This window comes from Alligator mississippiensis, chromosome 1, assembly GCF_030867095.1.
Source record: "Alligator mississippiensis isolate rAllMis1 chromosome 1, rAllMis1, whole genome shotgun sequence".
NCBI classification, from domain to species: Eukaryota; Metazoa; Chordata; order Crocodylia; family Alligatoridae; genus Alligator; species Alligator mississippiensis.
Window position 1 is genome coordinate 175,262,640 of NC_081824.1, and position 14,149 is coordinate 175,276,788.

Here is a 14,149-nt window from a genome sequence, read left to right on the forward strand (position 1 = left end):
ATTTGGGACCCACAATCGGTGGATACTTTTGACCTTAATCTTCCTGTGCCTCAGCTCCCCATCTTTAAAACAGAAATTAAATCATCCTTATACTTCCCTGGGGTTTTGTGAAAATAAGTCAATTCGTGTTTGTAAATTGCTAGAGCCCTGCAGAGATGAGCATGATAAAAAAGATGGTGACTAAATTACTAATTCAGTCTTCAAAGCATGATTTAAACAGTGTGCAGCAAATAAGATCTGGGGCCACACCGTGAATGATAAGGTTAAAACTGGGAAAAGCTGCTCACTTCCTGAGCACCATCCACCCTGGGCATTGATTGAGGCAGTGTCCCTCTGGACACAATATGATGTGTTTGTATAATGGATCATAATGCATATGTTCAAAGTGGGCCAAATTAGGTCGCAGAGTTCATATTAGTTTAGGCATTTCCTAACACTGGTGTGCTTGATTTTGCAACCTTAATAATGAAGCAGTCTGTGTGATGTATGATTCATATAATAACAGGCTTTGTTGTATGCAGCTTACAAAGAATCAGCAAGGTCTACTAGACAGGGCCCTGGGTTGGGAATCAGGGGACTGGGTTCTCCTCCCCGCTCTGCCATTACCCTACCCTGAAACCTTCCCTGACCTGAACTTCTGGTCCCTGTCCAATATTCACCTTTCGCAGCAAAAAACTTAAACAGTTCAGCAACCTCTGCTCCCATCTGGAAACACTTGCACAATTTATCCATAGGGCCAGTCTTGTTGACTTCCTACCTCAGGGACTGGGCTGCCCCATACACAGTCCCAGAGTGTAAAAGTGATCAAAATCCGCTCAATCAGAGCATCAGGGATTGAGCCCTATTATGTACTCGTGTACATGTAGAGGGAAGTGAAGAACAATCCTGACTACTGATGCCCTTCTGAACACCTGTTTACAATCCTGGTGAATCCCCTGCAGCCATCAGGCCTCTCCTGAGTAAAGGTTGCCATGCTAAGGAGGATGCATGTGGAAATGGGAGTTGATGCAAAGTGTCCACTGAGGAGATACATAGTGGGACTGTACAACTGGTTGTGGTGTAGCTGGGATAACATGAACTAGAAGGCAGGCATCTACCAACAGCAGCCGTGAACCCTCCTGCCCATCCTCTTGCTTTACCTCTGTCAATCTGAGCAAGTTCCTGGTTCTCGCCCTCAGAGTCGTCGCTGTCCTCATCACTTGGGGGATAGGAGATCTAAGGGGAAAATCAAAAGAGAAAGGCTTTGTCATTTGTATTAAATGCTTTATGCCCACTGCCCATGATGCTGCATGCAGCCATTTCTCCCGTATGTCCTGCAGCTATCCACACCACAAACCACACATGCCTGCCAGGACACCCTGACCTACATACACATCCTCATCCCCAACCTCAGTCTCCACTCCACTCCAGCATGTACCCTGCCACCTGCACCCAACATGAACACTCAGCCTACCACAACTTCCCCCCTTCCACCTCCAACTCTCCCCATATATACACACCCACACCCTGTTAGGTAACCCCTTAAAAAAAAACACAACCTGCAACCACACAAAGTCTGTCCCCACCTGTGCTCCCCTAGGGACAAGCACTTCCCCACAAATTCACGTAGGCCATCATCTCAACTACACTATATATATGTGCCCAGATTCCTCTCATGATGATACCTGCATACATTAACAAAGCAAGTATATACTCGCCCTGTCACCCTTTATGGAAGAAGTCTGATATAATGGAATAAGAATGGTGCACATAGAATTCCACAGAAATGTAATTTACTTACCATATCTACAGGCTATAACAGAAACCTTGAATCCTTCTGCAGATTTTCTAAAACCACCCACAGGATTTGATAGACAGAGGTAATTTTAAAAAAGACCATTAGCATTTTATAGGATGTTTCCATATTGGAACATCCACATTGCTATGCCACCCTACACACCTCTCCTTTTCTCTAAACCCAAATACCTATTGTTACCGCACCTCCTGTATCACCACATCTCCAAAAACACACAACTTGTCACTAAATAAACACTCATCTCCTGCCACCACAACCAGCACACAGTACTGGAAAATTCATGTGCTCCTGATACTTACCACATGGGGCACTAGGACAATGTCCAAATCAGTGGTTCCCAAAGGGTGTGCTGTGGCACACCAGTGAGTTGTGAGAGTAGCAAAAAAAAAGTGCATCACAAAAAGTGGGTGGGCTCAGACGCCAAACAAACTGGCCCCACGAAGTGGGATTGGACCCCAGCTGTGCCAGCTCCATGTGGCAGGACTACGCTGACAGACTGGATCTGGTTTGCAGACCAGTGAGTGAACTGTGCCACTATTTTTTTTCCTGGATTAAGAGTGCCCTGGTTGCAGCAGCACAGATTGCTGCAACACACTCCCCTGCATGTGGGCTTAGTTGCAGGACAAAATTATGCCTCAACAGGCAAACTGCCCTTGCCCAGCTCCTCCTGGCTCTTCAGCTAGGGAGAACTGGAGGTCAGAACCAGCAGTCTTACCTGGTGGCCTGGAGCATCAGGGGCACAGGTCAGGAAGCATGAAGACCTGGCCAGCAGCCAAAGCATTACTCTGGATAGCCCAGCTTCCACGTGTGTCGGCACACACTTGTTGTACATGCATTGTCCTGCTTTTTGTGCTGGGTTTGGGTTTTTTTTTTGTTTGTTTGGGGTTTTTTATGGTTTTTTGTTTGTTTGGGGGGGGAGGGGTAGTGTTCTACCAGAGAAATACCAGTAGCAAATTTTGCACTGCAAATGTGCAGCACAGGGCACTTTTTAATGTTTGCCACATGCAGTTTGTGGCACCACAAAGGTTTGTAGCGCCATAAAATGTACACCCCTGATTACATTTGGGACTCAGACATTTCACACTGCTGAAACTTCCAGATATACTTGGATTTGGCCAACCAATGGGTCAAAACCAAAACCATCTCACCCAACCACTCTCCAATGTTGAACATATTTAAAAATAAAAATCCAAACTTGGTGGCTAGCTCCTGTGTCTGTGATGGGCTGGAAAAAGGACCTGGATCTGATTCTGGCAGCATTTCAGGAGATGGAACACAGCTAATGCTCTGTTGGACATTACACATCTATCTACACACCTATCACATTGTTAAATGTGTGCGTTTTCAACATATACACAGGCATTACAATAGTGGATCAAACCTAAGGTATACCTAGTGCATTATCCTGTCCTTTGCATTGAACACCAATAGATGCTTCAAAAGAAGCTGAAAGAACTCCAAGAACCTCCACCCTTGAAGGACTACTATGGAATAACCTGACCCAAGAAGAAGGTTTTGTGGCCTCATGCAGTTAGCAGTTGCCCAGAAGAATACAATTTTATATCCCTTATGCATTTTAGTACTACTTTAAATAACTACAATAATTCCTCTTATTCATCGTTTTGGTAAATCCATTCCTGAATCCTCCTAGGCTTCTAACCATGGTTATTTTCCAATGGCAACTAGTTCTAAAGGTTAATTATGAGTTATATTTGGGAGAAAATGATATTGTTCCCTTTTAAAAGTGTTGATGTCTTAAACACCTCTTAAATTTCAAGGAGGCACAGGGAGAATACATGTTATATTAATACACAACCACCCCCACATACACCACTGCTTCCTGTGAGCTATCACCAGAATGATAGTTCACGTCCCAACTGATGCATGCACACACAAGCAGAAAAGCAGGAAATGTACTTAACTGGGCCACGTATGGAAAAAATATGTGAAGTACAAAGGAATCCCAGGAGCGATAGAGAAGGCCTACAGTTAACACTGAACATGGTACAGGTGCTGTGTCGACCACGCTATTTTGCCACTTCCCATAATTTCATTTTTAAAGAGACATTGTCTTCATCCTCTACCTACTTGAAATCTGATGCCCTGGTAGAAGCAGGAAAATATTTTCCTTCTTTAATGATGTTTGCACTTTTCCATGACTTGTCACACCAAGATTGAGGGAAGGAAAAGTGGATTTTCCTTCAGTCTGAATACCACTGAAATAAATGACTGTTTGTTTTTCCACAGCAACTAAAATTATATTGTATGTATGCATGCACATGCACTATCTAATAAGGTCATTACTGAGGAGAGGTGCCAAATTAGCAGTCCTCTATTTGTAGGCTGAGCAGATACAATATGTTATTTACAGTAGAGCAGTGCCTCAAGGCCCCAAACAGAGACTGAGGCCTTATTGTGCTACAGGCTGTCAAGCACATTTTAGCCTTAAACAAACTGCAGAGTTAAACCCTAATTTGAGTCCTGGCCACACACAAAAACCTCTTAACTCAGGTGTATTTTTAACTTAGTTTGACAGGCTTGTCAGGGGCTATAGGCTAAAGTCCTGTTAACACAACTCATCAGCTGCTAATGAGACTAGTTGGGGGTACAGATACAAACTAGCTCTACTTGAGTACTGCTAGCCCTCCAATGTCTTCACCCCCATTCCCACCGTGTGCCCAGAAACAGCAAACAAGCTATCCCAATACTAACTGGGAACGAATATCAGAGCAGCTCATCTCCCTGAAGCACTATGAACTGTGGGCTATGCTTCTGGAAGCCCTAGGGCTACATCTAGGTGAGTGCAGCACCAGTACGGAGGCAGGACTGTGAGTGTCATTTCACCACACATTTGTCCTCACCCAAGCTCAGCTAACTCAAGAAGAGTAACTCATGTAGACAGTTAATTGTGCATGAAAGGCATAGTCACTATGAGACAGTTGTTACTTCCCACGGTTTACCCATTAAACAAAAGATGGGAGGGGAAAGGTGATGAAGGGAGAACTGATGCTCAAGGTTACATAGAAAGACAGCAGCAGAGCCAAAAACAGAAACCAAGAGTCTCAAGCCACCTAGCCAAGACCTCTCATCCCTAGTTCATGCTGCTCCCAGGCATGGTAGAGACAAGAACAAACCCAAGTTTCCCAGGAAGGGGTCTCGGCCCCATTTCTTTGTGCAACCTCAAGTCAATTCTTGGCATTTTTTCTCAAAGAATGACAGTGACATCTAGCACTTCTAGCACAAAAATTACACATAAACTGGTATAATTGATTGGAAACCAGTTCAAATCTGTTAAACAACAAAAGTTTAATGCACATAAACTGCTTTCAAAATGGCCAAAACCAGTTTAAGATAAACCTGGATGGATGTACTATCAGCCTTAATGAATTTAGGTTAAATTGGTTGATTGAACTTCTGTCCCAAATCCCTCCAGATACAAATTAACTCAGTTCTCCAGCATCCCAGGATGCTTTGCACCTCCCCCACACCCCTCCCCCCTTAGAAGTGGGCAAGCTAACCTTGCCCCAAGCTGTTCACTCCAGCCCAGCAGGGAGGCATGCTCTAGCACTCCCCAGCTTCTGGCCTGGGCCACTGCAGGCATGTGGCTGCATTTCTGGAATCAAAAATGAATGTCTGTTCACTTGCTTATTGGTTCAAGCTATGTATCTTAGACTGCCTGCAAAGACTGAATCAATTCAGCCATGGGCGACTGATGCCTCCTGATCCTGGGGGGGGCACCAGCAGTCAATTGCTGACTGGGGGGGTCCCCCAGCAGCCGATCCGGTGGCAAACATCACCTATGGATTCAGCCTCAGGTTTTTTGACTGTCTGTATTTAGCCAAGAGTGAGAATAATGATGTGAGATAATTAACAAGGATGGCTGGATGTGAACCAGTGATGTAGATTAGAAAGCCTTACACATGAGGGGTGGCCAACTTATGGTACACGTTCCACAATTAACAAAGGCAGCCTCTTTGTGTGACCCACAGTACACTGGGGAGGAGATAGGCAGCACAGTGGCAGATAGGGCAGGGATCAGGAAAAAGAGCAGCAGATTGATCAGGGAGCACAGGGTAGGGACTAGAAAGCAGAGCAGCAGATCTGAAAGGGAGCATATGGCAGGAAGCAAAAAGGAGAACAGCCAACTGGGTAGAAGAAGGGGATCAGAGTGGCACCTGGGGAGGGTATGGGCTAATTTGTGGCACACCTGCCAAAAAGGTTGCCCTACACTGTTGTGAACTATTTCTGATCCCTTGAGATCCTCAGTACAAATTCAGTCTACACAACACAAAATCTTGTTACAGCTACTTTGCCTCTACTATGTCCATCCCCACATTCCCCTCACCACCAGTTTCACACTCAAAGCAAGAATAGCTCCAACTTGCCTGTAATGCTTCTCTAGACCAGAGGCTGACAACATCTTTAGGCTGTGGGCTAGAGGGATCTAGCTCAGGTCAGAGGTGGGTGACTGGGCAGGATCTATGACCCAGCTGCCAACACTGGTTTTCCCCACAGTAGCACAGGAAAGTGACTTGCCAAAACTCCTAGCCACCAAATGCCACTGAAGCCTCATGTCTGCAGGCTGGACCCAAAGGCTTTGCAGATTGGTTGCCAAATCCTGCTCTAGACACTGTTTGCTGCGACTCAAGGTTGGGGATGCTGAACTGCTTTTAATGGTTAGGAAACTAAACCTATGGATCTGTTTCCACTTGTAGCTCACATAGAATCATAGAAAAGTAGGGTTGTAAGGGACCTTAGGAGGTCATCTAGTCCTGCAATATAAATACTGCAATATAAATGCCTCCCAAGAGGGATGTGGTTTCTACACTCAAAAAGGAATCATCTCACTGACACAGCCAGGCCTGTAGCCCTAGTTGTGGAAGAGCAACTACACTTGCTGCATGTATCATTTGCAAAACCACCACTCATTTTTCCATGCCAGAAACATAGCAATTAGAGGTGAAAAATAAGTTATCCTTTCTATCTCCTTGCTTTCCACTTGGCAGTTACCCCACAGGCTAGCTGATCACACCCACAGGGCCCTCCTCCTGACATTCAGCCAATGTCAGGGGTGCTCAACCCCGCGAAGCCATGTCATCTGACCACTGGGGCTCCCAAGGGATCCCAGTATTTGGCATCAGGGAGATGTTGCAGTATTAATTGCCACTCCCCTGTTGCCAAATGTCCAGACCCATGGGGAGCCCTGCAGATCTGGAGCGCATTACCTTTTACATTAGGCTGGGTGTGCTGGACAGATTGGGACAGTGCAAAACTGATCCAGCTGACCCGGGGCTGTTCCAGCATGGGGCAGCATAGATCTGATCTGACTGGGGTGGTGGGGAGCCAGTTAGGACAACAGCTGATCTGGGTAGTGCAGGGCCTAATTCTGGTACATGGGGCCAGGCCCAATTCTGGTGTAAAGGACTAGTGGACAGCCCGGAGCCACTTATCTAGGGGGCCAAAAGGTTGAATACCGCTGGCCTAAATTGTAACTTTGCTCAGTTTCAGCCTATCACATCTAGTGCGCTTGTACTTTGCCGCAGACCAAAGCAATCGCTCTTCCTCTTTGGACTTTAAACTACTGAAGACATGATTTTCAGTAGCATAATGAAGATGGTGGGGGGGAGATGACTCGCACCAGTCCTGGGCACTGAGCCAGGTGTGGCAAGGAGAGGGTTGAGAAGAAGGACACAGAAATAGCAGCAGCTATGCTGTTGGCTGGGCCTCCATCTTACCATTGGCAGCAAAGCCAGTGACTCTACCCCATGTGCAGCTGCTCCTCCAGGGCACTCAACTTGTTGCACCTCTGTGACTTCTAGCCATTATTCAGCCTGGCTGAACCTGTACTTTAGTTTTACTAATCTCTACTTTTGGCTCAGTAAAATCCTCTACAGCTTAAATCACAAAATGGACAGTTCAGGTAGAGTGCTCGACTGACGGGCCCAGAAACTGAAATCCTCCATTCATCTCCAGAACTGACACATTACAGGCAGCAGGACAAGGTGCCTCCCCACCTTCAGTACCACCCAAGGCATGTGCCTTAACTCGAACAGAGGGGCAGTTCTGCAAGGAAACTATTAGCCTATGGAACTCACTGCCCCGAGGGATCATGATGACCAAGACCTCTGCAAGCCAAAAAAAACCCCAAAACAAAAAGATTAGACATTTATCTGGACAATTAACATTTCCAGTGTTACAGTAACATTTTAAAATCAAGCAAGTCTTGTGGAAGAGTTACAAGCAGTCATACTACAAAGCATAAACCAACCTTTAGCAAATGGAGAAAAGATTTTCTTTCCTAAATCCTCCTGACCTTTGCCCATAGGACTGTGCTCTCTTAAGAACCATTCTATTAAAAATGGCATCAGCTCAGTGGTTCTCAACCTTTTTTGATTCAAGATGCCCCTTGATAAATTCAAGGCACGCCTTGCTAGAGTAAAGGTACACTTTGAAAAATGTTAGCTCTTAGTTTTCACTTGATTTTTGGCTACAGAAAAAGAGTGGTGGAGCAATTCTTCTGTTGCAAAGAACTCAAAAAACCCACAATAGGGCAGGATTTTTTAACATTCCTATTTGAAATCTCTGGATTTATCCTGTATGACACGTTTGCATGCCTTAACAGCACTAACATTGTGCAGCATTCCACAGCACCCTGAAAAAAACTCAAGGTACCCTAAGGTGCTGTGGGACCCTGACTGAGAATCACTGCTTTAGCCTCATGACCCTATCCTTCACTGCACAACCCATGCCTGTATAGTAACCTCTGTCCATGTCACAAAAACTGAATAATGACATCCAAGTGACAGAAAATTTCATTAAAATCAAGGGTACCAACTAGTCCCTTTGCTCTCTGAAACATAAACAACATTTACTTCTGCATGTGAAGGCAGTAGAATAGAAGTCCCCAGCTCACACATATCAGGCATGCATAAAAGTTTACAAGTCACAGCTCAAGGACATCTATCTGCAGAGTAAGTTGCTGCTTCCTCCATGTCTGAAGTCAGGCAGACTTGTGTTATCACACCATGCTGATATTAACAAAGAAAATGAAAGCTTCTTATGAACCTATGCATTCAGGCATAAAGAAGTTAGACGTACAGGCCCACAGTTTCAGCCAGTCTCTGAAAAAGTACCTGCAAAACCTGCCTGCATGCCCATTTGTGCCGTCATTCTGTAAGCCTTTTTCTGGCAGGAGGTCCCTATTAGGCAGACAAATGCAGGTTTTTGCATGTGCAGTGCCTGGTGCACGTACACAAATGCTGATTTGCAGGAACATTCTTGTGTATTTGACAAATTCTGTTTGCAACTGTTTAAAAGCTCATCTGAAAACTAGTGCAAGTCAGTGTATTTATGTTATCCTGTTTCCATCCTTCCCTTGCATATCAACCTGTATCTCATAGCTGGCACCTTTGCCATTCATTTGGGTCCTTCAGCTAGGGCATTTGATACATCCTTTGGTAGTCTGAGGGCCATGAAACACACCATTACCTTGACTAGCCCTCCCTCTATATGAATGTCTCTTTCTACGCCAGGTTCCCCCTCACCTATGTCATATATAAGTTGGTTGCCTTGAGTCACCTCTCTGGATTTCTGATATAGAATTTGGGAAATAAAGAAAGAAGTAGGGTGAATGGGTGATGGGCTCATTCACTGTGGACTGCAAACAAACACTTATTGCCTAGAACCCCCCAAACATGCTCTCACCAGGAAAGCTAATAGTTATCCCATGATATGATGCCCTCCCCACACCCCAGACCTCTCTTCCAGGAAGTGCTCACAGCTCCTTGCCTGTTGGATGGAAATCACCTCCGAGAACAGCAAGCTGAACTCAAGGAAGGATGATGGTAGCTTTGGTAAGGACTTTCAGAACTGCCATCCTATATCGGATCCAAGGTGCACTGAGTCCAGTAGCCTGTCTCCAACAACAGCCAGCACCAGCAGCCTCAGAAGAAAATACAGCACTGCCCTGGTAGGCACATGACAGGTAATCTGCTCCCCCATGTTAGGTCTTTCGCTGATCCCTAATAGAGTTTGGTTTAAACACAGGAAGAGACTTCTGGGACTTCACAATCAAGAGGGACAAAGCCACCTTGCTAATGTGTTGTTCTCCTTGGTCTAGTCCTTGATCATAAGTGGATCCAGCGACTACCAGGTGAACAAAAGTTATTCTGCAGATAATCATCAGGGAATTTACCAAAGAGGAGGAAAGTTTACACTCTCATGAGGCAGGGGAAGCTGAAGAGGGACAGCAGTTGGGTAGCATAACCATGTCTCCCTCTTCCAAAGACCTCACTTGTTCAGCATGGTCCTCAGGCCCCATTTGTTCAGCATAAAAGCATTGACTGTGCGTGGAGGACTTACCGATACAGCCTGGCATGTCCAGGCTCAGAGAATCGCCATTGTGATTGGTGGAGCCCGTCCACCAATCAGGTAACGGCAAAGAGAGCCCCAGACCTGGTTTAAGCCTGTACTCTACAGGTCCAGCAGAACTTCGGGGGGCGGAGCCTCCAAAGAGAATAAAAGGAGCTGCATGCCCAGTATGCTGCAGACGCATCTGGGGACGGAGAACAGAGTGGGGCAGCAGAGGAGCTGGAGACGAGCAGTCCGGCAGGTGGAGCCAGCACCTGGAAGAGCTGCAAAGACCTCCATGTGCCAGTCCAATGCTCCAGCCCCAGTCGCTGTGCAGTGCACGGGAATCAGACCCTGGGAGCTGCTTGAGATAGCTCGGGTCTGCAACCCCTGGCAGGTGGCTAGGGACCCAGTGCTCACGGAGCCCAGACCCTGGGAGTCGCTCAAGGCAGCTCGGGTCTACAGCTGCTGGCATGGGGCCAGTGACTCGGTGCAGATATCTCTGCACAGAGGGTCTGGGAGTGGACCGAGCCCCAGTGCTGCACAAGGCAGCCTGGTCCTCCAAACCTTAGCAGAAGGCAGAGCCCTCAGTGCACGTGACAGTGCACAGGGCCCCACACTGGCCGGCCGGCACAAAGAAGCAGAGGCAGCTGGGCCTCAACAGGAGGGGGCCAGCTCGTCTGCAAGGAGACGGACACCTCCCACCCGGGCCAATGGAGTTGTGAGCTACCCGGCAAGGGGTTTCCCACAGAGAACGGGGAAGCTGCTCTAGGTGGTGAGGCTGCAGGGGAAGCCTAAGCAAGGGAAGGCTCCCCGGATTTAAAGTCTCTCTCTGGGGCATGTCCCAGGAAGTCACAGCGGGACCTGGAGAGCACTGAGGATTTCTTCTCCTGCTGGTTGCTGGAACGCAGCCAATGCCTCAGTAAGCCCCTTGAGAGGCCTTTGGGGGGGAGCTTAAGGAGTTAAACCTAACCCAACGTTGACACATCTTGCATTTGGGTATAGCGCACCTTATATTTTGTGTATTATTATATTTGTGAATTAGCAGTTATAGTATATGAGTCTTGCTGGAGCTCTACCAGACCCTGTATTATCTTTCACCTATGTCTTCTTGAACTCATATTGATGCCTTTTGGGGGTTTTCTGATTTATTTGATGGATATTTTAGGGATTATCTGTATTTATTGGTTGTTTTCTTGTACTTACCCGTACTTACCTGTTGCTCACCCATACTCTTCTGTGGGATACCTGGCCCAGATCAGCTGCTTACCTGTGCAGGGCCCAGTGCTTTTAGAGGTAGTGTGATCCTTGGAATATAGCATCATATAAGGAGTGAGTGAGTGTGTGTGTGAGTGTGTGTGTGTGTGTGTGTGTGCGTGCGTGCGTGCGCGCGCACACAAGTACATGTTAATATCACCTTCCCTAGACCCTGTGTATATGTACATCAATAAATCTGTATATAGTTAAGTTCCAGATTGTTCTGGCCTGGCACTTTTGGGACAGAGGGAAACTGTGAGTAGTCTGCAGTTTCATCTACAGCACACCTGCCAGCTAACAATACCCTTCAATTGCAGGAGGGAGTACATACCCGTGTACACCCAGGCTATATGTGGGATTGAGTGTGGAGACCAAGATGCATCCAACTGCAGGTATGTCTGTGTGCCCATCCGACTAGTACACTAGTACAACAGGAAGTGTTTCCTGGGAGTGTGCACCTATTGCTGTCTGTAGCAACCCTAGTGCATCAGGGAGTGACATAGCATGTGTAAGTGCTTGTTCCTGTCTATGTGGAAATGTGAGCATGGAGTTACATTTGGTCCTCCATGTGAACCACGTGACTGTATGGGAAAGTGTCTATATGCCAGCACCTGGGCATACATGTGGCTGCACTTGGAGTGAGGGGGGATGAGCGAGAGAAACACCATGAATATACAAGTGTCTGCATGTGCGGGTGCATGAGCCAAATCAGCTGCCACTCTTTGCAAGATTCCCCATGGTGTGGCTGTTGTCTCCATGGGAAGCTGGGACTTCCAGAAATACATTTATGACATAAACCAGTTTCATGACTGAAGGGGCAAGTATTAACTGCTAATCTCAACCTCTATCTCACTTTTTCATTAGCTGACCTGTCCCCTGCAAGGGTTCTGCATTTCCTCAAGAAAAAGCTTTTTCCATCCAAACTGATGACAGCAGAAGGCTGGCATGGCTGGTTTTGCTACATGTGCATAAATCCCGCCCTCCCCCTGCAGATCCTTGGCCTGCAGCCCCCAGACTGCTTTAAGCTTGCACTGTAGGCTGTAGGGGTTCAGTACTGAGAAACCTCTTGTAACAGTCCCCTGCTGAATTGCTGGCTTCCTAGAGTGAAGTTTATCTCAGTGGTTTGGGCTACAGAGCTTTTTCCCCAGCCACTACTAAACTAAAGCCCAGTTTTGCACCGTATACAGAGGCTAAGCTAAGTTGACCATTCTCATGGATTGCAAGGGGAAAAGGCGCATCTGTCTGAGAGGGCCAAAGAGGCCACAGTCCAGCTGTTGATTACACTGATGTTGAGCAATGAAAAACTCATGTCCAAACCCCAGCTCCTTAGATTTCAAGCAAAGGGGTTTAGTCAGCTCTTACTTCATCCACAATGGTTGGCTCAGCCCTACCGCAATGTTACTGCTGATGCTATGGTGACAGACACCTATAAACACCACAGTAAAAAGAGGGCACATGGTGCTGGCTCTTTTCCATCTCAGCTGCTAAACTGAATTAAAGGCAGCCATACTTTATTATTTACTTTCCCTATAGAATTCTTCCAAGTAGGAGATTACTGTAGCTGCCACAGGGAAGTCGTACAATCACAAATGGGAGGGGAGGTGTCCACAGAATATTCAGTTAATGTGTCATTCATCATATTTAAAAAGTTTGGGAACCTCTGGATTAGAGAGATGCTGGGAAAAGCAAGTGAGATCTTGTGATGCCACAGGGCAGGTTTGAGCCATGAAGTGGCAAAGAGAAAGATGGAAACAGAAGTGATGCAATCAAATTAATGCCTCATTTTCCTTCTTTCCCAAGTTCTCTTCTAATCTCACCTGTTTTGCATTTTTGAGTTTTGCATCATTTTCTTCTAAGGAAGTGGCTTGTAATGGGTTTCTACACAACCCACAAAGAAGGTACCAGAGCTGGGGTGTGGATCCAAGTATCTGGTTCATGTTCCAGAACTTCATAGTGGAGCCAAGGAAGACCAGTATCTGGGTTTGCAAGTGGTCCATCAGTAGCCACGATTTCCAAAACAATGGGAAAGTATTCAAGAAAGCTTTCCCTTCTTATTATTTCCACTCTGCCTTCAAACTTCTTCGCTCGTTAGTTTATAACAGGCAGCTTTTGGCCCTGGTGTTTGTAACCCTTGCAGATTGTGTTGCTTGACAGGGCCACCATCTGGCTAAGCTGGAGAAACCAATGACAGGTTGGCTGAGCTCGTGTGTGCCTTGAGGATCTTGCTCCGTCAGGCCTGTCACATTGTGAAGACTGTGGGAGACAACTGTATTTTTTTTTTTTTATAAATATGATGTGTGCCTCTGGCAATCTGAATACTATCATGCTGCCTGCTACAAGGCTGCAAACAGTTAACTCTGTCCTGGGCAGTTTTATACAGATGCAAGAGGATTGACAATGGCAGTAGCTAGCCCAGTCTCTAATAGTTAAACAATGAGGGTGCCAATTCTTTTGTGTGTTTACTCCCTTCACAGGCAGACAAAACTCTTCGGGTACAGGTGATATCTTTTATTAGCCCAGCTAGATAGTTGCAAAAAAAAAAAAAAAAATTGGAAGCTTTTGGTCCCAAATGTCTTTGTCAGGTAAAGGAGAATTCAAAGATCATAACACTTCTCCCAGGTAGAAACAAAACTTCATATTGCACAGGAGAACTAAAAAATTGCCATCTTTTGGTCCTCCTGGGTAGGAACGCATTTTGTGAAACAAAAAGATTGATAGCTCTGCTGGCAGCAGGTGGGAGTGGAAGGG

The 14,149-nt window shown here is 46.2% G+C and overlaps 1 protein-coding gene across 3 annotated transcripts in view; it reads right to left on the reverse strand.

Moving 5' to 3' along the window:
- LOC102566026 (uncharacterized) overlaps window positions 1-14,149 on the reverse strand; it is a 112,422-nt gene that overhangs the window by 82,244 nt on the left and 16,029 nt on the right. For all 3 annotated transcript variants that reach the window (XM_019483075.2, XM_014598010.3, XM_006257862.4), the window contains exon 2: window positions 1,140-1,215. In XM_019483075.2, coding sequence (XP_019338620.1) covers window positions 1,140-1,215 — 76 coding nt within the window. The remainder of the gene's footprint in view (window positions 1-1,139; window positions 1,216-14,149) is intronic.